The following is a 25,183-nucleotide window of genomic DNA, read 5'->3' as shown; positions in this document are numbered from 1 at the left end:
TAATATTTTCATGCTAAAATCCCTTAATCATCTTCCTATTATAGATGCAGCTTCTACTGAAACATGAACTCAGTATATACAAAACTTCTCCCCTTTTCCCACCCATTAATTATAATATTAAAAGAAATGAACAGATAAAATTTGCCACCATAGTAACAGATCCAAAAACTGAAAAATCCCATGTAGCATTAAAGAGGGGGGGAACACAGACTCCCCAAGCATTCATTTATATATTTATATTTACATATATACAAATATATACATGCATGCACACCCACATACATACACTCATATCTTACATATCATTTACTATGGAAACCCATGAAGAATTTATAGGAGCTAAATGTCAGCTCATATTGATTTTGCCTTTTAAATTTAAAAAAATAAATAAATAAATTTTTTGATCACTCTCAAAACAAATTATAGTTAAAACTATTACAACATGGGATCAAAGGGAAAATAGTAACAAAAAAAGAGTCTTAATCCTCCCCCTACCCCCCAAAAGAACCGTAGGTCTATAAAACTTTTCTTTGGTAGCACAGATTACTTAAGTGTTGACCTTCTCAAGTATCAGAATAACTTTCTACTTGATGTGGTACAATCAGTACGGAAGTATCAAGGGAGGGTTCCAAGCATGAAGAATGATGTGCTTCAGGAAATGACCCTCCATGATAAACAACTGTAACATTAGGAAAAAATATTTATAAAACATGGGCTTTCAGATCCTGGGCAATAGGCACCTGGGAAGCAAGGTGTGATTGCAAACACACATAATCCCAGTGACTCGGAATGCTTATATAGAAGGGTCACAAGTTCAAGGCTAGCTTGGGAAATTCACCAAGAACCCCTTTCAAAATAAAAAGGACTGGGCATGCAGTTCAGTGGTAGAGTGCCCCTGGGTATTCAATTCCTAGTACCAAAAAAAAACTGCTGGGGATGTATTTCAGTGGTAGAGCTCTCCTATTTTCAATCCTGAGCGCCACAAAATATAATAATAAAAATTTTAAAAAAGAGGACAAACAATCCAAAGTGTGTCTGTACCTCATAAACAAACTGTGGAACATATAAACATCAAAACTATCAGAAGTTATTTCTTCAGTCAAAACTAACTGAAGAAATAAGGAAAATCCACATTATTGAAAATCCACATTATAACACTCTACCACTGAACTACATGCCCAGTCCTTTTTATTTTTTTTATTTTGAAACAGGTTCTTGCCATTCAATCCTCATTAATACCCTAAACTGGAAATCAAGCTAAATGTCCTTGACTATCAGTGAAGGGATAAACAAGTGATGGTATAGGCATACTTTCCTGAAGTACTATCTCTTAATAAACAGGAACAAATTACAAATAGATGCAATAGCATGAATGAACTGGCACCATGCCAAATCAAAGAAGCCAGGCACAAAATTCTACATATTGTATGTTTTTTTTTTTTTTAACAATATTCCTTCGTATAATATTACAACAGACCCCCCCTACCTTACCTACAGGAGAAAAATTCCAAGATCCCCACAGTGGATGTCTGAAAGCATGGATAGTACTGAACTCCACATAAACTATGTGTATTTCCTACTATACATACACAAGTTTAATTCCTTTTCCATCTTAATCTAAAGCATTATTGCACACTGTGGTTATTAACATACAGTTTGATATGCAAAACTAGCAAAAATTCATTTTCCCTTCAAAACAAATTTTACAGATAGAATGTCGATTATTAACCATAGATCTTAGCATCACAACATTCAAAATTTTCCCTTATTATATTCAGAATTTTCTCCTTTTCACTCCAAAAAGCACATTACCAATTATTTTTGAAATACCTAAACTGCCAGCATAACACTCTGTTGGACCCATTTTAAGTACAGTAGAGTTTAACGGAACACATCCACTGTAATATTGAGACAGCTAGTCTAACAATCAAGAGGGCTACTAACTAATTAACAGGTGGGCAGTTTATACTACATAGATAAAGCAGTCAAAGGAATAATTTATATCCTGAAGAGAAAGGCAAAAGATTCATCACACTACATGGCATGCAATTTAAAATTCATGTATTATTTTATTTCTGAAATTTGCCATTAAATATTTTAGAATTGCAGGTATAGCACATAGTTAAAACCATGGAATGTGAAATCACAACTATACAATTACTATGTAAAAAATTCCCTTAAAAGACAAAGTTAAAAGTTAAGTCAGGTGCAGAGACGCATGCCTGTAATTCCAGAGGCTCAGGAGGCTGAGGCTGGGGGATTCCAAGTTCAAAGCCAGCCTTAGCAATTCAGCAACTCCCAAGACCTCATCTCTAAAAAAAGTATTTAAAAAGGGCTGGGGATATGATTCCCTTCGTTCAATCCCCAGTACCAAAAAAAAAAAAAAAAAGAAAGAAAGACAAAGTGGTAACAAGGGACTAGAGAAAGGGAAAAAACTCTCTAAATGGGCCCAAGGAACTTAGAGTGACAGTAAAAATCTTACATAATTAACATTTGTCAAAATTCATTTAAATCATATATACTTAGATTGATAAGTTTGTTGTATATAATGTATACTTCAGTAAACAAATAAAAAAGTTATTTTTTAAAGAGTAAACAGTGATGTACATCAAGCTTGAACCTTAAATATAGGTAGTAATTTAGTTTAAGTAAATCAATATTCAACCAAACGAAGAAGCACTTTTTCACCTAACATCTGTAAAGAGAAACACTACACTATAAACAATTAATTACAATTACAAAGACTTTGCACTTGGCTAAGAGAGGGTAAGTATAAGATGAGCCTGGAACATCTTGTGTCAGGAAAGCAAAGAATTGCTTTAAAAATGATGGGGACTTGGGAAAGGACAGTGTGAAAAGTCTTCTCAGAGTCAAACCTAAGGATAATGAGTAACAAAATAATAACAGTAATGGACTATAACCAAAATATAACAACCCATACAACCATACTAAAACTTAGTACACCGTGTAATAGAGTGCTACACAGTCATAATGAAATGTGAATACAATGGAAGTGAAGGTAGAAAATAACCATTCTGCAACCTTCATAACGACAAGTGGTAACAGGCAAAATCATCAATGGATCCTAAAACCTGGATGAAGTATGCAAAGAACAGAGAATTTGTATATCATCTATGTATTAATTACAAGAGAAAAAAGTGGTAACTTTAGGAAAAACTTAGCAAGCAACACCATAACAAGATGTTAAAGGCAATATTACCAATCACTGGACAAACCACAATCATAAGCATCCTGACATGTGATGCTCCAGGAAGAGGTCACCTACGCTGTACTCTGTCAAAAGTGTATGACCTCCCCCAAACAGGCAAGCCCAAACTGAGGCATTCAACAAAATTCCTGGCCTATACACTTCAAATATATCAGTATCAAAGTCAACAGCCGGGGTTCTAGCTCAGTGGTAGAGCACTTGCCTGGCACCTAGGAGACACTTAGTTTAATCATCAGCACCACATAAAAATAAAGGAATTGTGTCCATCAAAAAGAAAAAAAAAAAGAGCCAAGACCCCTCTCCAGATTAAAAGAAATTTAGAAAATATGACAATTTTATGTACAGTGCCAAATTGGAACCAGGGAAAAATAAAAAAGTTTCAACAGGCATTATTACAGTAACTGGCAAAATTTAATTACAAACTATCAATTTGATAATAACATTGAGGGTTAAATGTCCTAATTTTGATAGATGTCTATGGTTACATAGGAGATTATTACCCTAAAATACAAATTAAAATATTTAAGGGTAATGGGCATAAAATATCCAGAACTTAAGATTCAAATAGTTCAAAGTAATATATACACAAAGAGAAAATACACCAAATTTTACAAAATATATTAATGACTACTGAACTTAATGACTACTGAACTTAAAGGTATGGGAGTTCATTATTCTTAAAATTTTTCAAATAAAAAACTCAGTAAGGAAATCTTTCAAAAGGAAAGAAAAAGACTTTTCTACTTACTTGTGGCCACATAGCCTAGTTGTGGAACCAAATGTTCATCTGCAGAATTTTCTCGACCTGGTACTAATCTCTGATACTTAGTTGGATGAGGATTTCCATCTACATCTACCAAGAATGGTGGAGGCATAAGATGAGGAGCCTGCTGAGTTTGCTCATCTAAGACATAATTATTAGAATCTCTGATCAGTGGTCGGTAGTCAGTATGGAAGAACATCTGATCAGGTATCTAGAAAAGTAAAGTTCACAGGATGACATTTTGAAGTGCATGTATGCTAAAGAAAACAAATATTCAACAGTTAATTAAAAGCATAAGGATCAAATAAGTATAGCTAAACTATTTCTAATCTCTTATAACTTTCTATATGCCATAAGAAAGCATTAAAAATGACCTTTTCATATGGTTTGCTGCATCCAAATCCAAAAATGAGTAGGTGCCCATGAGAATCTGTACAGGCAAAATGCTGTCCATCCTGTGAAAACTTACAGTCAAACACAGCTCCATGTCCTTGTCCTTCAATCTAGAAAACCCAGAAGGGGAAAAAGTTTTATGACCAATTCTACACCAGCACTTTTAGTATGTAACCTTATTTAATGTGAATAATCTGCTGCAATACATCCCTTATGGAATTCCACCCTCACCCACCAAGCCCAAGAGCTGGGGATTGAGCTCAGGCCTTGCACATGCTGGACAAGCACCCTACCATTGAGTATAATCCCTAGCATCTTCAAAAAAATAATTTATACAATTTTGCATTAAACACATACATCAATTAATATATTATCAGATTCGTTTTAGATAATACTAACCTAGGGGGAAAAAAAATCCAAAGATATTCTAAGTATTAGTTGTCCAAATGATCAAATGAGCACTTGTAAACTAATCCAAACTTCTACCAATGAATGGCAATTTAAATAAACTTTTATTAAAATATACAATAAAAGCAAATAACCTGCTAGGAAAATGATTATAGATTAACAAAGTTTTATGTGTTGTGAACTAAAAATCAACACTTTTCTGGAATTTAAGGAGGACTTTACCTCAACTCACTACTAAAATGATTGACAACCATACAAAACTGGGCAATGCTATAAAGTCTCAAGAACACATGTTAAAATGCCTGTAACTCCTTAAACCACAGACTTCAGGAAGAATACTTGAAGTGTATCATAGTTTACTTCTTTTTTTTTTTTTTAAAGCAGTACTGGGGATTGAAGACATGGGTGCTTTACCACCAAGCCACATCCCCAGTCCTCTTTTTGACAGGTGATCTCACTAAATCGCAGAGGCTGGCCTTGAATTTGTGTTCCTCCTGCCACAGCCCCTATAGAGTTGCTGGAATTACAAGCATTCCCCAACATGCACAGCTATATACATTATTTTTAAACTATCTTTAATTCTTCCATTCCAACTGTAAATTGTATCAGTTTAACATCAATTAGGACCTTTTTACACAGTAACTCAAAATTTATCCTAATAATCATGTGCAAAGATATTCAAAGTGTTTTTGACACACAACATTTTAGAAATCACTTAAACCCCCAACAAAAGAAAAATAACTGAGTAAGCTATTTTCTTCTGAGACAGACTGAAAAATATTTAAGGCTTTCAAATAAGGTATTCACATAAAATTAATTTTAAAAGTTCTTTTAAGTTTAAGAACTATGTCCAAGGATATCAACTAACAGAAGAAATGATACCATTTGAAAATACTCAATGAATGTGAATGTTTGTATATGAAATCTGATGAGAAAAAGGCATTTGGAGTCTCAAAATAGCTCCTTTAAATTGAGTAGAGTGATGAACACCTGTAAACCCTGGAGGCTGAGATGGCAAGATCACAAGTTCAAGGCCAGCCTGGGCAACTTATCAAAACCCTGAATCAGTGAAAATTAAAAGGGGTGGAAATAAAGCTTGAAATATTAGAGCACTTGCCTAGCATATGTGAGCACCTGAGTTCAATCAGCAGTACTACAAGGAAAAAAAGGGGTGGGGTGGGGGGCTACATTAGTTTTACACTTACAAAAAGAAAAAAAATATTTTTTAGTGGAAAAATCTCACAGAAGCCACGTTAACTTCATATTTAAAATTGTCACCACCAATAGCAGCATAAATAAATATCACATGACTCCAAGGGATGGACAGAGGGTACAAGATCATTATTTAATTTCATCGAAAAAATGTGTAACATGAAGACTATCAGTCAAAGCTGAAAGATGTTCTATAAAAAAACTGTATACTCAAACACTTAAGACGAGGATAAAATAAAAACACTAGAGGGCTATTAATGATTAAATAAAACTAGAGAGATAAAACCACTTATTGAAATATATGATCTTTAGTTGGATCCTAAGAAACAAAATATAGCTGGTTTAATGGCATTCCTGAACCAACTGACAAAATTATAGCTCTGGATTAAGTAATGCTATTTTTACCAATGTAAAAGAATTCTCATTTGGTTCTAGAATATAACATATATATGCAAACAGAAAAAAGATGAGGAAAAATCTAATGATGCTTGAACAATTGAAACATCTAGGACAGTATTTTAAATATTAATGTATAATGATCATAAATTTGCCAATTAAAACATACTGACACACTTCATACACAAAAAGCTAAACAAATAACTTTTGAAACTTTTCCCTTGTACAAATCAGTTATACAGAGAATTTCATGTGTATATTCATATACAGCTGTCAGATATTTATAGGTTTTTACATACCCTAATTTCTATTTTTTTTAAATATTTATTTTTTAGGTGTAGATGGACACAACACAATGCCTTTTATTTTTATGTGGTGCTAAGGATCGAATCTGGGTCCCGCCTGTGCTAGGGGAGCGCTCTACTGCTGAGCCACAATCCCAGCCCCTATCCTAATTTCTAGAAAAAAGAATCGCCAAAATGCTGAAATCTATTTCTGGTTAACTCTCATAATCTAAATACTCTAAACAAATGCAAGTATGCATAAAGGTGTACCTCATTTCACTTACCATATTAAAATAATGCTTCATCTTGGTACCTTTTGTAATATCCCATATAAATATGCTGCCATCATGTCCTGCAGATAACATAATTCTGGAATCAAAGGGGTGTGTCTCCAAGACAAATACTTCATCAGCATGTCCCTTTATTCAACAAAATCATAACATTAATGAGGGTTTACAAGTCACAAGTTGCAAATTTTTTAAAAAATACATCCTGTCATATTAATAAGGGATTTTAAAACTGTACTAAAGACAATATTTATATTGTTAAGCATAAAAAATTCCCAATCACTTGACAAACAGAACTTATTCAGTATACTACTAGAGTTTCAAACATAAGACTTGAAGAATTTTGATTTGTCATATTTATAAGAACTACCTACCAGTAAATTATGAAGCAGTTGTCCAGTATAAGAATTCCAGACTTTGAGGACATGATCATTCACAGCTGTAACAACAATGCTATCATTTTGATTCCAAGCTATCATTGTTACCTTGGGTTTCATAAACCTTTCTTCTTCTGAAGATAAGTCTCTAAAAATATATATACACATACACAATGTATAAGCTTATTTGGGTGGCAGATTATACAATTTACACAATCTTCATCAATATAATAACTAAAAAAATGCACTGATACAAGTCTGTCATTCCAGCTACTGGAGAGGCCGAGGCAGGAAGATCCTAAATTCAAGGCCAGCCTTGGCAAAATTAGCAAAACTGTCCCTCAAAAAATAAAAAGGGCTGGGGATGTAGATGTGATAAAACATCTGTGGGTTCAATCCTCCACACTGCATCAAAAAAAAAAAAAAAACAAGCAGCAATTAAATGTGCTTATTTTATCAGTCCTATAGAAAGTTCATCATATCTAACTACAATCATTGTCTAGAAACAGATTAGGACAAAACCTGAGGGTTAAGGAGTAACTTAGAAGCAGTTCAAAACGAAAAAAAGCACATAGCTGGACACCACTGTTGTACCTGGAGCAAAGTACCTTTTCCCTGCCGTTTTTCAATTATTTCCTTCTCTTAACACCCAAGCCTATTGTTCATTCTTGCTTTCAACTGCTTCTCCAGAGAAACAAGTTTAGGTAAGAAAATTTACCTTCACATCCCCAAATTCCAGCAAACTAGCAGAGGCAGAGACACAAATGCTCCAACAGGAATCAGACTACACTCTTCCCTTTACATTTCCCTGTTTTTACACGTCTCTTGGTAAAAATGGTCTTGCATAAACATCTGCATGTTTTTCAGCCTTTATTAAAGTGGTATATGGGGTTTCTCTGTAAACTATAGTTGGATACAACGGGAGGGAGGGGAAAGGCCTAACTGATTCTGAAATCATTAACATTCTAAAAATCATAAGCATCTAACATTTCAATTAAGAGAGCATCTACAAGAGCAAGGAGTAAGTGCTACATAACAGCTACCTAAGTAAGCATGATGAAACACACAAAAGAGTAAGTCTAAGCAGATTGGTCATGGGAAAAAATAATACTGGAGGTAAAACAAAGATGCTAAGACTCTTTGAAATCAAAACTTTCCCAATTAACTACCATGAATTTACTAACAAACAAGTTCCATTTCACAAGGTAGACTGATTAGCCAAGATCAGAACACTAAAATAATTACTCAATTAATTCTTACAGAAGATTCTGCTTTTCAAGAAAAAGCAGAATTTATATATTACCATCACAAAGGGACTTAACAAGTTCACTCCATAAATGGAGTCTGACAGCCAGAAAACTAAGCAGTTTTCATTCTCATTAAAATAGAAGGTTTTATTCAAGTTTTAACATTTATGTTCGTATTGTGTCTAACAAATAACTATTCAGGGGTCACTATGATTTCAAATTATCTTCACTCCCATTCTCCTTCATTTTATATTAACCAAGGACTGACAGTATTTCAACTGTTTGCAAATGGATGAAAGATTTTAACATTATAACAAAAATAATTTTAAAAAATTAAAAAAATTTTTTAATTTCTGAGCAAAAGTTGTCTAGTTCCACTATTTATTCTTTCCACCATCCACCACAGATAATTTCACAACAATATTAAGATCAAATTTATTTTGAATGCACAACACAAATCTTTGGACTACCAGAAGACATTGCAAGTCATTTTTTATTATTAAAAATAAAACAAGACATGATACCTCCCCCCAACCCCGGGACTAGACTCAGGGGCATTCTACCACTAAGTTACACCCCCAGGACTTTTTATTTTTTATTTTGACATGGCGTCTCACTAAGTTACCAAGGCTGGCCTCAAACTCGTGTGTGATCTTTCCACCTTAGCTTCCCGAGTCTCTGAGATTGCTGTGATGCACCATGGCATCTAGCTAAACATGATGATTTTCCAAAAGACAAAACTGTAAGACAACATTTCCCAGATATTTAAAAAAAAAAAACTGTAAAGATAAACTTTAGAAACAACTTGAAAAATAATATTTATGACCAGACTTCTATTACAGCGTACCTACAATACAAAGGTATTTACAAGAGACAAAAGAACATCCAATATACACTGCAGGCCAGGCAGCGTAATACAAACTTTTGGGGTAGCACTTTAATTTCCCAATAATGCTTCAAAAAATGAGGCCTCCTTTCCCAGATACCGAAAGAGATTTCTTTTTTTTCTTTTTTTTTGAGAGAGAGAGAGAGAATTTTTATTTATTTATTTTTTTAATTTTCGGTGGACACAACATCTTTGTTTGTATGTGGTGCTGAGGATCGAACCTGGGCCGCACGCATGCCAGGCGAGCGTGCTACCGCTTGAGCCACATCCCCAGCACCCCCCCCAAAAGAGATTTCAAAACGTTAAATGACTTTCTCAAAACAGTTATGAGTGGTATCTGAGCCAAGGTCTGACTACAAAATATATGTTACTTCCACCATCCAAACTGCCTTCTTCAAATATATGCAAACCAAAAAAGCTTTCAACTATGCAATATTCATCTCGGAAAGTGCTATTTGTCTCAAAGATGTTCAAACTATGTCTAAAACTTTGGTGGGGGCAAGGACTAATAAACAAGCCTTCAAAAACAGCCAACATTTTAGCATGCCCCATTAGAACTGTTTCTGTGTGTGTGTGTGTGTTGTGCTAGGGATTGAACGCAGGGCCTTGTGCATGCAAAACAAGCTCTCTACCAACTGAGCTATATCCCCAGTCCTTCATTTTTATTTCAACAATAAAGTACATTTGTCTTCGTTAGTCTCAAGCATAGCTCCTAGTTAAAATTTAAAATTTCTAGAGAAAAGTAATTTTTCCACACTTGACATACTCTGAATTCATTTTATAATTTATTTTGTGTGGTGCTGGGGATCGAACCCAGGGCCTTGTGCATGCGAGGCAAGCACTCTACCAACTGAGCTATATCACCAGTCCTCAATTATATAATTTTCTGTTATTTAAATAGGAGATTTTAATCTAAATGTAAAACCTAAGGAAGTCAATGCAATAATAAACTCATATGTACTTTCCTATATTAACCTAGATATATGGGATTTAAGTGTTTATTAGACATGTTATTCACTTAGACTATAGCTCTTTATAGGTGGTTAAAATCTCAACAAAATAATAAATATGGCGGGGGAGGGGCACCACAGAAGATGAACAGAGAAGGGGAAGGAGGCACCTATGACACACTTTATGAACATCTCAACTTACCCCGAGATTCTGGTAGCCATATCCAATAAAATACTTCTCCATTCTAACTGCTCAAATCTCCAAATTCGTGCTGTTCCATCTCTGCTACCACTTAGGAACCTTAAAATATTCAGAAAAATATCTTCTACAGACATACTTGCTACTATTAAATCACCAAGCAAAGAAAACTGTAATGTAGCTTCCCTAACAAATATAAAGGGGAAAATATGCCCTGATAAAAGGTTAATCTACAAGTGTTAATTCAAAAAACAAGTTATTTAGGGCATACGAGTGAGAGAACAAATCGAGTTGCTGGGCTCTCTGAAACAAAAATTATAAATTCAACCAACAGCTTTTCAAACAGATTGAGTTTCCATAATGTAAAAGCAGTATCTGGATAGAGGGGAAAATTAAGAGCATGGAAAAATTTAATAAGAGCAAAAACTAATTTTAAGCATTGTAATACTAAGCTCTAAATAATTCATGCTTGACACTGTAAAAAAATAATATATTAACAAATGAAGGTGCAAAGACTGCAATTTAGGAAAGGAACCTGGCACACAGCAGGTGACAGTAAGGATATAATTTAGGTAATAATTTCAATGCAAAAAATAAAAATACTTTCAGTGCATTTGCAGTGACTAATGAGAAAACAAACTTCATACTACTCAAAGAAGGAATGTCATCACTGAATTTTTTTTTCACACCAGCATATTGGACATGTAGCTAAAGAACTACTCTTGGTCACAGAAGGCAATGAACACTACAATTCTAAAATTTTAATGTCATGTGTTTTCTCCAATCACAAACACTTTTTACCCAGTTAATATATTTGCTGTATATGAGTATCTGTAATAAACAAAGTGACATTACTACAGTTAATAATGTATTATTTAAAAATTGCTAAGAATAGATTTTAAATCTAATCTCCAGGAAAAAAATAAGTATATGAGGTGGTGAATGCTTATTAGCTTGAGTTAATCACTCAATGAGGCCAACATGAAAGCATCATATTGTACCCCATAAATATATACAATTATAGTATCAATTAAAAATAAATTTAAAATTATAATATAAAGGGGGAAATATGAAGTTATATATCTCTATACAATTATGTAACACATTGTATTTGTCTAAAACACACACAAACATAAACATACTTACCGATCACCATTGTTGCAAAATTGAATACTATCTACTTTATCCTAAAGGGGGAAAAAACAAATACACAAATTATTATCCACATAGTTTGCTAATTAAACAGTTTCAATGACATAAGCACATATGGTTTTACAAGCAAGACACCCGCACTTGTGCTGCTTAATCCAGTCATTCAAAATTATTGCACTTTTACATGCAAAGACGAAGGAGGAACCTAAAAAGACAAAGTTCTCATCTCTAAGACAGGCATATCCAACAGAAAAATAGCCCTGCACATTAAAACAGTGCTGTCTTTATATCTGTTTAAAATGACTTATATGGACAGGCATAGTGATGCGTGTGTGTAACCCAGTAACTTAGAAGGCTGAGGCAAGAGGCCTGAAAGTTCAAAGCCAGCCTCAGTAAGCAAAGCCCTAAGCAACTTAGTAAGACCCTGTCTCAAAATAAAAAATTGTTAAAAAAGGGCTGAAGATGTAGCTCAGTGGTTAAGCAACCCTGTATTCAAAAATAAAATGTGGAGCTGGGAATGTAGCTCAGTAGTAGAGTGCTTGCCCAGCATGCAAGGGGCCCTGGGTTCAACTCAGTGGTTGAGTGTCTCCAAGTTCAAAAAGGAAAAAAAAAAAAAAAAAGACTTATGTGAAAATGAAAAGGCATGTGTGGAAATTCATCAATATAATAAGACCTTGAAACAGATGAAAACAAGGCATTTCACTTTATGTAGAGAAAAAAATTTTTCTCTTAAAGCAATAAAAATCTATATCAAAAAATCTCTGGATGAGGATTATCCTCCCCAAAACTTCCTTTAGTACAAAAGATGACCTCAGCTCAGAAAACTGAGTTATCTTACTACATATTCATAACTTCATGAGCTTGTCAGGACAAGTGAGCCCCTCTGAAAGTAGCCCATCCAGACCAACTGTCATAATCAAGATTTTAGGCTAAAAGCCAAAATAACCACTTTAAAATAACACCCCTCTCAAGGAGCTAAAAGGAGTTGCCAATGAGATCTCTTCTGTTTATGCGATCCCTACGCCTAAGTTTAGAATTCACAGAATTCACAAAAACCATCTTATACCTGAACATTTTCTTTATTATATAAAAGATAAAAAACTCTAGGGGATATAGTTCAGTGGAAGAGAAATTGCCTTGCATGCATGAGGTGCTTGGTTTGATGCCCAGCACTGCAATACATAAATCAAACAAAAATCTCTAAATTTTAATATTTTCACAGTTCAATAGCACTCAGCAAAAATTTTCTAAGACCAGGCGCAGTGGTGCACGGCTGTAATTCCAGTGGCTCAGGAGGCTGAGGTGGGGGAAAGCAAGTTCAAAATCAGCCTCAGTAAAAGCAAGGCACTAAGCAACACAGTGAGACTCTGTCTCTAAATAAAATATAAAATATGGCTGGGGTCGTGGCACAGCAGTAGAACGCTCGCCTAGCACATGTGAGGCTGGGGATTCAAACCTCAGCACCACATATAAATAAAGGTATGGTGTCCAACTACAACTAAAACAATAAATATTTTTTTAAATAAATAAATAAAATATAAAATAGGGCTGGGGATGTGGCTCAGTGGTTGAGTGTTTCCAAGTTCAATCCCCAATACCCACCCCCCAAAAAAAAACCTTTCTAAGAATATTACATCAATGAATTATATCAAATACAACTATGATTTCATATTTTAAAATTTTATACAACCGAAATAAAACTCTTTAAAATAGTTGGGCAAAGTGGCATGTGCCTGTAATCGCAGCTACATAGGAGGCTGAGGTATGAGGAACCTAATTTCAAGGTCAAACTGAACAACTTAGTGAAACCATGTCTAAGATTTAAAAAACAGGGCTGAAAATGCAGCTCAGAGGCCCAGTACTTGCTAAGCATGCCCAAGCCCCATGGTTCAATGACAGTTCCCAAAAAAAGAAAAAATTAGAACACTAACAATTCCCCTTATCAATAATAGGAATGCTATTAACAATTACTCTATACGATTTTAAAACACAAATGCTTACAGTGTGGCTTTCAAGTTCTGCAATTTTTTCAGGTGCTTCAAAACCCAAAAAGTACATTCTGATTACATGATCAGTACTACCTGTAGCTAAAAACATACCACCTGAAATAAAAACATAAAAGTTTAAACATCCAACTTATAAAAAATATCTGAACAAATCTAACTTCTACATTAAAAGGCAAGATCTTTTATTACAAAACTAATTTATCTCACTACATTTATTTTGTAACTCATTGTATAAATAGCTTATTAAACTCTTATTTGCAACTTTAACATACAAAGTGAACCCAATCTGGAAATGTCCAGTATCCCTCTATACTGGGTGTGGAGGCAAGGCCAGGGCCACGTCAGCACCAGTGCTCTACACTACTGGGACAGTAGTGTACCAGTAGAGCACCGCCATACCTAGCTCTGGAATATAAGTTTCCTTCTTGATGTTTATGAAATTTTCATACTTCGGCTGGAAAAATCTTTAACCTAACCTGAAAAAAAAACCTACCACAAAAGTTCATGGTGCAAGAAAAGGGGGGAAAATTTCACCAAGATACATGTGTGGGAACCAAATTTAAACAAAAATATACAGTAAAACCGTTAATAGAAAATCACAAGGTTGGGGATGTGGCTCAAGCGATAACACGCTTGCCTGGCATGCGCGGGGCACTGGGTTCAATCCTCAGCACCACATAAAAATAAAATAAAGATGTTGTGTCCATCGAAAACTGAAAAATAAACATAAAAAAAAAAAGAAAATCAGAAATTTAGGCATATCACCCATAGAGGACACAACACAGGACTAGATCACAATGAACACCTAAGCGCTCCTCATTGTCACTCTCATTACTATTAGCAATCAGAACTGCTGAATCACACAGAGGAACATGCAAAAAAAGGCTGATTAAATAAACATCACAAATTAAACCTAATGAAAGGACATCAGATGTCATTTACCACCTATCTGAATAAAAATTCTTAGCAATAATGCAGAATTCTAATAAAGGCTAAAGTAAAACTAAGAAAAAGATTACCAAACAAGTTACCTTACCAACACTAAAAGAAGAACAAAGCATTTGAACACCTGGCCGAGGCTTTTCAGTGAACTTCAGGGGGCGTGGACTTAAAAAGAATAAGATGTTGCTTTAAAATACATTAGTTGAACACATTAGCACATCTGAAATACTAGTTCAATCTGGCATATATAAATATCATAATCTTATATCTGTAGTACCTTCTCATAGGCCAAACATTACTACTACCCGTAGCTAAAACCATATCACCTAAAATAAAAACATAAAGGTTTAAACATCCAGGTTTAAACATTCTTAGGTGAGGTGAGTAGATCTCAAAGAGTGTAAGTGAATCTTTTATCAAGGCTGCAAAGAAGAATACAGTAACACCATATTATAGCACGGGGCAAAAGAAATGGAATGCAAGCCAGTCTAAGTAGCCATATTTTTGGAAAATAAAAAGCTAGACACAGTGGCACAGGCCCGTGGTCCCAGCTACTCTTAAGGCTCAGGCAGGATTATCACTTGAACCTGGGAGGCAGGAGTATCCACTGAACCCAGGAGTGCAAAGCCAGCCCGGGCAACATACAGAGACTCCATCCCCCAAAAAAACAGAAGAGACAAAGTTTTATAAATTGGATTTAACCCAATACATACAAAATATGTCAACATATTATCAATATCAATATAATTTTCAATAAATACTTTAGATACCAGCCACATTTGAAGCGTTCAAGTCAGTATGGTAGCTATGTGCTACCAAACTGGACAGTACTGGTCCATACCCTAGTTCTTATGATCCGCAAATGTTCCTGCCTGTATTTGATTATATACAAAATTGTGTATTTCTGATAAATGTTTCACATACATATTACTTCACTTCAATTTCACAAAAGTGTGTTCATGAAGACAAAAGGTAGGGTTCTTTAACATATCCAACTATCAAAAAAATCAACTGTACAGTAAGTAGTGAATGACACATTTGCTATATTAAATAAAATTATATTTAAAAGTAAAAGGGCAATCATAAAATATAATTTCTCCTCAGAATCAAATTTTATTCCATTGAGCCAAATATTAACTGCATTTAAAAATAAAACTTTACATAAAGTTGCTTACCTGAATTTCAGAGATTCTAAATCCCACTGCCAAAAGCAAACTGTTCCATCAGCACCAGTGGAAACCATATACCTTTGAGAGCCTTTGGCCATAGGGCTAAACTAAAAAGAAATAATATATACATCAGTCTCAAAAGCTTCTACAGTTTTAAACTTACAATTAAGTTTTCCAAGCAGTATGGAGATTCCTTGGAAAACTGGGAATGGAACCACCATTTGACCCAGCTATCCCTCTCCTCCGTCTATACCCAAAGGACTTAAAAAACAGCATACTACAGGGACACAGTCACATCAATGTTTATAGCAGCACAATTCACAATAGCTAAACTGTGGAACCAACCTAGATGATCCTCAGTAGATGGATTAAAAAAATGTGGCATATATACACAATGGAATATTACTCAGCAATAAAAGAATAAAATCCATGGCATTTGCAGGTAAATGGATGGTGTTAGAGAAAATAATGCTAAGAGAGTTAGCCAATCCCAAAAAAACAAATGCCAAATGTTTTCTCTGATATAAAGTGACTGACTCATAATGGGATAAGGAGTGGGAGCATGGGAGGAATAGACAAACTCTAGATAGGGCATAGGGGTAGGAGGGGAATGAGGGGGGCAGGGGGTTAGCAATGATGGTGGAATGTGATAGACATCATTATCCAAAGTACATGTATGAAGACATGAATTGGTGTCAACATACTTTTATACAAAGATATGAAAAACTGTGCTCTATATGTGTAATAAGAATTGTAATGCATTCCACTGTCATGTATTTAAATAAAAAATATTTTTAAAAAATTAAGTTTTCCAAAGTTAACCTCAATTGAATTCTTTTTCTTTAAAATATTTTTTAGTTTTAGTTTCAGACTGAGCTACTACTATGTGTTGGGGGAAGGAGTTTTTTGGGGTTTGTTAGGTTTTTTGGGGGTACCAGGGATTAAACTCAGGGGCACTGAGCCACATGCCCAACCCTTTTGTATTTTATTTAGAGACAGGGTCTCACTGAGTTGCTTAGCACCTTGCTTTTTGCTGGGGCTGGCTTTGAACACATGATCCTCCTGCCTCAGCCTCTCCTGCAGCTAGGACTACCAGTGTGCACCAACCAGGTGAAGATAAGTTAAATTCACCTAATATAATTCTCACCACATTAACCACTTGAAAGTCAGCAAAATTCAGAGGAATTAACCTATATTCATAAAGCTGTTGGGCCATCACCACTACTTAGGACCATGGCTTTTGTTTCCTGAGATAAATGGAACCTGTCGAGGAGGCAAGTTCAATGGATTTCCTAAGTAAGCAAACTTGAAAAATTAGAATTTTTATCTCTTCCTTTCCAATAATTACAGGTTTTTGTTCTTTTTTCCCTGCTAAGAGTGCTGAAGAGGCTGCAGCAATGGTATAGTGTTAATTTTCTCCATTTAATTCTGTTTTTTTGGTTTTGGGGTTGTTGTTTTTTTGTTTGTTTGTTTGTTTTTCAGTTTTAGTTGTAGATGGACACAATACCTTTATTTATTTACATGGTGTTGAGGATCCAACCCAGTGCCTCACACTTGCAAGGCAAGCACTCTACCCCTGAGCTACAATCCCAGCCCCTGTAATATTTTTAATCTGCATTAAAGTCATGAGAAAAGTACAATGAGCACTCGTTATCAGTCATCAAGTTTCACCAATGGTTAACACTTGGCCATACCTGCCTCTTGATGAACCATCAGAATCTAAACTCAGACATCCTATCACCTCACTGAAACCCTAATTTTATCTCCAAAGAACAATGACATTCTCCTACATAATACAGTTATAAAACACATGAGAAATTTAATTTATTAATATACACTCCAGGGGGCTGGGGACATAGCTTAGTTGGTAGAGTGCTTGCCTCGCACGCACAAGGCCCTGGGTTCAATCCACAGCACCACAAAAAAAAAAAAAAAAATACACACACACAAAATCCACATTCAAATTTCCTAGTTTCTCATAATGTACTTTGGGGATTTTCTCTAAAACCAAATCTAGGCTCACACACTGCATTTACATTTTATACTTTCCTGGGGCTTCTTAGGTTTTTTTGTTTTGGGTTTTGTTTGTTTTGGGGGTTTTTTTGGTATTTCTTGAAACTAAACTTTGAAGGATATAAATTTGTTACACTGGGGGCTGGGGATGTGGCTCAAGCGGTAACACGCTCGCCTGGCATGCGTGGGGCCCAGGTTCGATCCTCAGCACCACAAAGATATTGTGTCCGCCGAAAACGAAAAAGTAAATATTAAAATTCTCTCTCTCTAAAAAATAAATAAATAAATAAATAATTTGTTACACTGGCCACAAATTTTCCTCAGTTTTTGATTTGTTTTATGGCTCCCATATGAGATTCAGTGAAACTTTTATTTTTATTTTAGTTTTTGATGGACCTTTATTTTAATCATTTATTTATATGCAGTGCTGAGAATCAAACCCAGTGCCTCACACATGAGAGGCAAGCGCACTACCACTGAGCCACAACCCCAGCCCAGTGAAACATTTTTGACAGAAACATTAAGGAGATAAAAAGAATTTTAACTAGATAGTCAATGCTTTTTAATAGTTACAAATCTATTCAGATTTTGTTTACTTTTCCTTTTTCTTGGTACCAGTGACAGAATTCAGAAGCATTTAACCACTGAGCCACATCCCCAGCCCTTTTTGTTTTGAGAAATCGTCTCACCAATTTGCTTAAGGTCTCACTAAATTGCTGAGGCTGGCTTTGAACTTGGGATTCTCCTGCCTCAGCCTCCCAAGGCACTGGGATTACAGGTGTGCACCACTGTGTACAGCTTTATAAGTTGTTTTTCTGAGTATTTAGCTTCCATTTTTACCAAGTTATTTACAATACCCTCTATTATTTGAAGGATATGTAGTAATACCTGTTTTTCAAATCTAATTACTTTTAACAATTCTTTTTGGTCCCATAATTAATCTAATTGGGGGGTGGAGTGTAGGGGGTACCAGGAATTGAACTCAGGGGAACTCGACCACTGGGCCACCCCCCAAGCCCTATTGTGTATTTTATTAGACAGAATCTCAATGAGTAGCTTTGTGCCTCGATTTTGCTAAGGCTGGCTTGGAATTTTCCATCCCCACACCCAGGTTAATCTAATTATTTCACCAGCATAGTTTTTCCAAAAACCATTCAACTCTGTTGATCCTTTCTACTGATACCTTCTTTCCATTCTTAGTACCTGTACTTCTCTTCATAAATCCTTATTTCTCTATTTCTTGTCTTCTAATTTCTCAAAAATACACTTGGGGGCTGGGATTGTGGTTCAGTGGTAGAGCACTCGCCTAGCACATGCGGGACCCTGGGTTCAATCCTCAGCACCACATAAAAATAAATGAATGGAACAAAAGTATTGTGTCCAACTACAACTAAAAAATAAAAATATTAAAAAAAATACACTTGGATCACTAAATTTCAACTTTAAAGAAACAAGTCTCTGCTGCCCAAGCTGCTCTCAAACTCCTGGTCTCAAGTGATCCTCCTGCTTCAGTCTTCGGAGTAGCAGGGACTAGGCCTGGAACAGTGGGCCTGGCTTTTCTCCTTCTTTTTCAACATATATGCATCGAGTGCTATAAATCTTTTTCAGCACAACTTCAGCTGTGTATTAAATATATACCAAGATATAGCAAATCAACCCAAAATTAAACTGCCCAAAACAACAATATCTATTATTAGGAGTTCAGTCAGCTATCTCTGGCTCAGCTTGAAGGCTGTAGTCAATACATTGACCTGGCTACAGTGACAATAAAACTTACCTGGGACAGAGGATCTGCTTCCAAAATGGCTTGCTCACATGACTGAGTGGGAGACTTCAGCTTCTACCCAAAAATCTTCACATAAGGCTACTAAAAATGAGTGAGTCTCCATAGTACAGACACTGTCATGTCTGTACTACCCAGCACTAAAAGTCACACTACAGTAGGCATAGTGGCGCACACCTGTAATCCCAGATATTCGGGAGGCTGAGGTAGAAGATCGTGAGTTCAAAGTCACGCTCAGCAAAAGTAGGGCGATAAGCAACTCAGTGAGACCCGGGCTCTACATAAAATACAAAATAGGGCTGGGGATGTGGCTCAGTGGTCAAGTTCCCCTTAGTTCAATCCCCAATACCAAAAACAAAAGTCATACTACATTATTTTGCCAATACCCTTTAAGTAACATAGGTCAATCCTACTCAATAGGGGAAATACATTGAGGGCTGAGAACTAGAGGCAACAATCACAAAGTAACACAATTTGCAGGTTGGTTCCCAAACAGTACCTCTTGCTAGTTTTAATTTGTAATATTTTCATTACTAGCCAGTTCAAAACATTCTTAAATGTGTACTGTGATTTCTTCATTGGTGTTTGAGTCATTTTATTACTTAATTTATAAAATTAAAGATTGCTCTATTAACAATTCCGGTTGTTGGTAATTTGTCTTAATTATCGATATCTTCTGACAACAATATAATTATGACAGTATTTTTAAATCTGTTGAGACTGACATTTGCTGCTCAAAAAATGGGGACAATATTTACATAATAAACACCCTATTTGTGACCAAAAAGTTGTGGTATAAATATTAAATGAAAGGTTCTAAATGTGTAATGGTACAAGCCTCTTACTTGCATAGTCAGATCTAATTTTATTTTTTTGTAGTTGTAGACAGCATGCCTTTATTTATTTTTGTATGCAGTGCAAAGGATTGAACCCAGTGCCTCACACATGCTAGGCAAGCACTCTGCCACTGAGCCACAGCCCCAGCCCTCAAATCTATATATATATATTTTTTTTATGAGAGAGAGAGAGAGAGAGAGAGAGAGAATTTTTTTTTTTTAATATTTATTTTTTAGTTTTCGGCAGACACAACATCTTTGTTTGTATGTGGTGCTGAGGATCGAACCCGGGCCGCACGCATGCCAGGCGAGCGTGCTACCGCTTGAGCCACATCCCCAGCCCTCAAATCTATATTCTTAACGAAAGATTCTTTCTTTTACTAACAGACAAAGGTATTCAAATTTCCGTTATAATTATGAAGGTCAATTTCTCGCTGAGGATCTATTTTTGCTTTATGTATTTTGAGGATATACTACAAATTAAGAACTCTTATTTAATAAAAAGCTTAATCACTATCACTTTGTTTTGTTTTTGTGGTGCTGGGAATTGAACCCCAGAGCCTTCTGCATGTGAGGCAGTCTACCAACTGAGCTATATTCCTAGCCCCAGTGTTTGATCACAATTGATTATCGCTCTTTATGTATGCAAAAACAATTTCTCCCATCTTTTACTTCTGACCTTGTATATTCTTATATTGAAGGTAAGACATATAGTTGGATTTCATTTTTTAACCAAGTCTGAAGTCTCTGCCTCTTATGTGGACCATTTAATTCATTTACTACTAATGGAATTATACTCATACTGACATTTAATGACCTCCTTGTATACTTTCTCTCCCATACATTGCCTTTTTTTTTTTTTTTTTTTTGCGGGGGGTGGGGTGGTACCGGGGATTGAACTCAGGGGCACTCAACCACTGAGCCACATTCCCAGCTCTATATTGTATTTTATTTAAAGACAGGTCTCACTGAGTTGCTAAGCACCTTGCTTTTGCTTTGAACTCACAATCCTCCTGTCTCAACCTCCCAAGCCTCTGGGATTACAGGCATGCACTATATCATGCCCAGCTCTTTCCTTTTTTCTTGCTTTCTTTTTTACAAGACTTATTTCCAGTCTCTGGTAGCTTAGTAGTTTACACTTTCGTTTTTTGGGGGGTACAGGGGATTGAACCCATAGGCACTTTACCACTGAGCCACAAAAAAGCTAAATTGCTGGCCTTGAACTTGTGATCCTCCTGCCTCAGCCTCCTGAGCTATTGGGATTACAAGCATGTACCACCACACTTGGATTACACATTCTCTTACTATTCTTTTAGCTGTTAGTCTTGAGTTTGACAAAAAATGCCTTTTTACCTTAAAAACTAACTCACCTAGCACAGGCGGGACCTGGGTTCAATCCTCAGCACCACATAAAAATAAAATGCATTGTGTTGTGTCCATCTACACCAAAAAATAAATATTATTTAAAAAAAAAAAAAGAAAGAAAAAGAAAGAAACCCAGGCTTTAAAAAAAAAAAAAAAAAAATTGCATGCAGTGGCACATGCCTTTAATCCCACGTACTTGTTACGAGTTCAACCTAGGTAACTTAGCAAGACTGTCTCAAAAAAATAAAAAGGGCTGGGATGTAGCTCAGTAGTAAAAATCCCCTGGATTCCATCTCCAGTACTGAAAATAAAATAAAAAATAAAGAGGGCAGGGGATGCAGCTCAATGGTACAGCACTTGCCCAACATGCCTTTTAGGCCATGGGTTCAATTCTCAGTACCACCAAAACCAGAGAATCCATCCTTTTTTTTTTTTAATTAGGTATATATGACAGCAAAATGCATTTTGATTCATTGTACATCAGTTTTTAATTGACATTCATCCAGATCAATAATCAGCTTCAAAGAGGCAATAAGTCACCCATGAAGCTTTCTGCTACAGTTCTGCTACATTTGTTTTTTATCTTACTCCTTCCATGATTAGTTGAAATAAAAATGATAATTTTCTCTTGATTACCTAACTTTAAAACACATCATGGAGCTGGGGATATAGCTCAGTTGGAAGAGTGCTTGCCTCAAATGCAAAAGGCCCCGGGTTTAAAACGCAGCACCACAAAAAAAAAAAAAAAAAAAAAAAAAAAAACCCACACTATATAATCACGAAGCACCTTCATATTTTTCTATTCCAAAGAGAAAGTTTTGAAGGTAAAGGCGGTAACATCCACATGTTCAGGGAGTTAGTTTACCTGTAAAGATGTAATTGATCCTGTGTGTCCTTGGAGCACTGCAACAGGAGCACAGGTTCTCAAGCACCACACTCTGATGATTTTATCACAGCTCCCTGCAGCAATCATAGTGTTCTCATAGTTCACTGCCATATCTGAAATTTCTGCAGAATGACCTCTTAATGTGGATAACAGGCGGCCATTATGTGTTGACCAAATCTTTACCAAACAATCATCTGAACCCTAAGAAAAAATACACCAAACACATATATCAGTTCAGCAAATCTTCTGAATCATTTATTAGAGTACTTTTTACATACTGCACAAATCAAATATCTGACTCTTCCTCCCTTCCTTCCAATTGTAGAATACTCCGTCATGGTTCTTACAGTCAAAACACATAAGGAAATGTATTTTTCTTCGAAGGAAAAGCCTAAAGATACTGTGAACTTACCATTTCTATGAGTCAGATCACATTATAAATACTACTTACCCCAAAATTCTCTACCAATACACCCAACTAGAAGTTCCTTCTCAACTGTATTAGTTAACAATGGCTAAGTATTAGATCAGCTCACCAACTTAAATAAGACAATAAATGTTAAGACAGATCTAGACTTCTTAGCCTGAACAAGACTAAGTGACAATTCTGCCACCACCACCCCCCAAAAAGTGGGAAAAGCATCCTTATTTCAAATAACCAAACAACAAAGTCTCAAATACACAATATCCATCATTCATCACACAATGATTATGTACTCTGAATCTCACACCTGCAATTAAGTTAAGCTTCTCACCCATTCTAATCTTCCCTTAAAAACATTAAAAATGTTAAATTCCAAATATTACTGTACAGCTTTTCAATAACTACTTGAACACAGAAATGCTATCTATAATCAATCCATTTTCCAGAATTAACGATTAATCAATGTATGAATATTTCTAACAGCTTGGAGATTTGTTTCTGGATTTGGTGCTTACATTTAGATTAAGTACAGAGTGACAATTCAATAAGTTCAAAATGAACTGAAGTATTAGATGTGTATTTGGTTTTTTTTTTTTTTTTTTTTGGTACTAGAGATTGAACTAAGGGGCACTGAACCACATCCCCAGCCTGTTTTTGTTCTTTTGTTCACATTTTTTTTTTAATTCAGAAACAGGATCTCAATAAGTTACTTACAGCCATGCTGAAACTGGCTTTGAACTTGCAATCCTTCTGCCTCAGCCTCCCAAGTAGCAGGCATTACAGGCCACTATACCAGCCTACACAGGCATAAATTTCAACCATCCTTAATGATCATGCTTAAGAACCACTGCTCTAAGTCATTATCTCTCAAAACAGCACATAGGACTATTTGTCCCTAAATCACTTGAGGTACTTATTTAAAATACAAATTCATGGGCCCCACACCAGACCTACTTGGTTGAAATCTCTGAAGATTGGAAATAAAGAACCTACAAATTTTATAAGATTTCCTAAATGATGCTGAAGCACACTGAAGTGCTGCAGGCAGTACCCAATTTAGTAGAAAATGTTAACTCACTGTAAAGATTCTATGTCCTGTCCTATCAAATGCTACACAGTAAACAGCAGATAGATGTCCGAGAATCCTTCTGTGCATTTTTATATGCTGATACATAGCTCCTGGAAATGCTGTGCTAAAAGTGGAACACCCTGTGAGCTGTTTTCCTCGATGTATCTCCACTAGGAAATAAAAACAATGAAAATGGTTAAGAGGAAAGCAAATATTTTTGTGAAAAACTAAATAAATTTGTTTGGGAAATCCTAAGGACACAAATTTCTTTCCAATTCTGTTCTACCATAATCACTAATGCAGGCGTTTTTGTTTTTTTTTTCGCCCCCAGTACCAAGGGTCGAACCCAAGGGCACTTAACCACTGAGCCACATCCCCAGCCCTTTTTTATATTTTATTTAGAGACAAGGTCTCGCTGAGGTGCTTAGGCAATTGCTGAGGCTGACTTTGTACTTGGGATCCTCCTGCCTCAGCCTACCAAGCTGCTGGGATTATAGATGTGCACCACCTTGCCCAGCTCAGACTTCTTAATATAATGATTGTTTTCATTAATTTTATTAATTATTTTAAGAAAACAGTAGTTTGAAATTTGTTATGTGTTACTACTTAAAAAACAACCTTGCCGGTATTTCCTTTTTAAATTTGACATTTACAAATTTTATCAAGAAATTAAAAGAACTTTAGGCATCACCAAGGCCCACCTCACTTACCAAGATTTGGAGGAGAGCCGTAGTTCACGGGCATTTCAGGAGGTCTTCCTCTATGAAGAGCAGCAAAGGCAGAGCCCTTCCACACTGTGTGCCTGCAGTCTTTAAAATGAATTTTAGATACACATAAAATCTTGAAAGTTAACCCCAAGAAAGATTTTATAGAATACTTACGTATATTGTAATAAACTGTTTATTCA

At 35.5% G+C, this 25,183-nt stretch overlaps 1 protein-coding gene and 1 non-coding gene across 4 annotated transcripts in view; both read right to left on the bottom strand.

Moving 5' to 3' along the window:
• The window catches only part of Brwd1 (bromodomain and WD repeat domain containing 1), a 116,539-nt gene that overhangs the window by 81,315 nt on the left and 10,041 nt on the right, over nucleotides 1-25,183 (bottom strand). For all 3 annotated transcript variants that reach the window (XM_071615025.1, XM_071615026.1, XM_071615027.1), the window contains exons 6-17: nucleotides 24,987-25,085; nucleotides 24,286-24,446; nucleotides 22,763-22,984; nucleotides 15,907-16,007; nucleotides 14,826-14,896; nucleotides 13,785-13,885; nucleotides 11,778-11,818; nucleotides 10,635-10,733; nucleotides 7,347-7,497; nucleotides 6,970-7,104; nucleotides 4,367-4,495; nucleotides 3,978-4,203 (exon numbers count right to left, since the gene is read on the bottom strand). In XM_071615025.1, the coding sequence (XP_071471126.1) occupies nucleotides 3,978-4,203; nucleotides 4,367-4,495; nucleotides 6,970-7,104; nucleotides 7,347-7,497; nucleotides 10,635-10,733; nucleotides 11,778-11,818; nucleotides 13,785-13,885; nucleotides 14,826-14,896; nucleotides 15,907-16,007; nucleotides 22,763-22,984; nucleotides 24,286-24,446; nucleotides 24,987-25,085 (1,536 nt within the window). The remainder of the gene's footprint in view (nucleotides 1-3,977; nucleotides 4,204-4,366; nucleotides 4,496-6,969; nucleotides 7,105-7,346; nucleotides 7,498-10,634; nucleotides 10,734-11,777; nucleotides 11,819-13,784; nucleotides 13,886-14,825; nucleotides 14,897-15,906; nucleotides 16,008-22,762; nucleotides 22,985-24,285; nucleotides 24,447-24,986; nucleotides 25,086-25,183) is intronic.
• Nucleotides 10,274-10,347, bottom strand: Trnaa-cgc (transfer RNA alanine (anticodon CGC)). The gene has a single exon. It is a non-coding gene; the product is annotated as a tRNA-Ala (tRNA).

This window comes from Marmota flaviventris, chromosome 8 (assembly GCF_047511675.1).
Source record: "Marmota flaviventris isolate mMarFla1 chromosome 8, mMarFla1.hap1, whole genome shotgun sequence".
Classification (NCBI taxonomy): Eukaryota; Metazoa; Chordata; class Mammalia; order Rodentia; family Sciuridae; genus Marmota; species Marmota flaviventris.
Note: the sequence above shows the minus strand (reverse complement) of the source record. Positions and strands in the feature narration are given on the sequence as shown.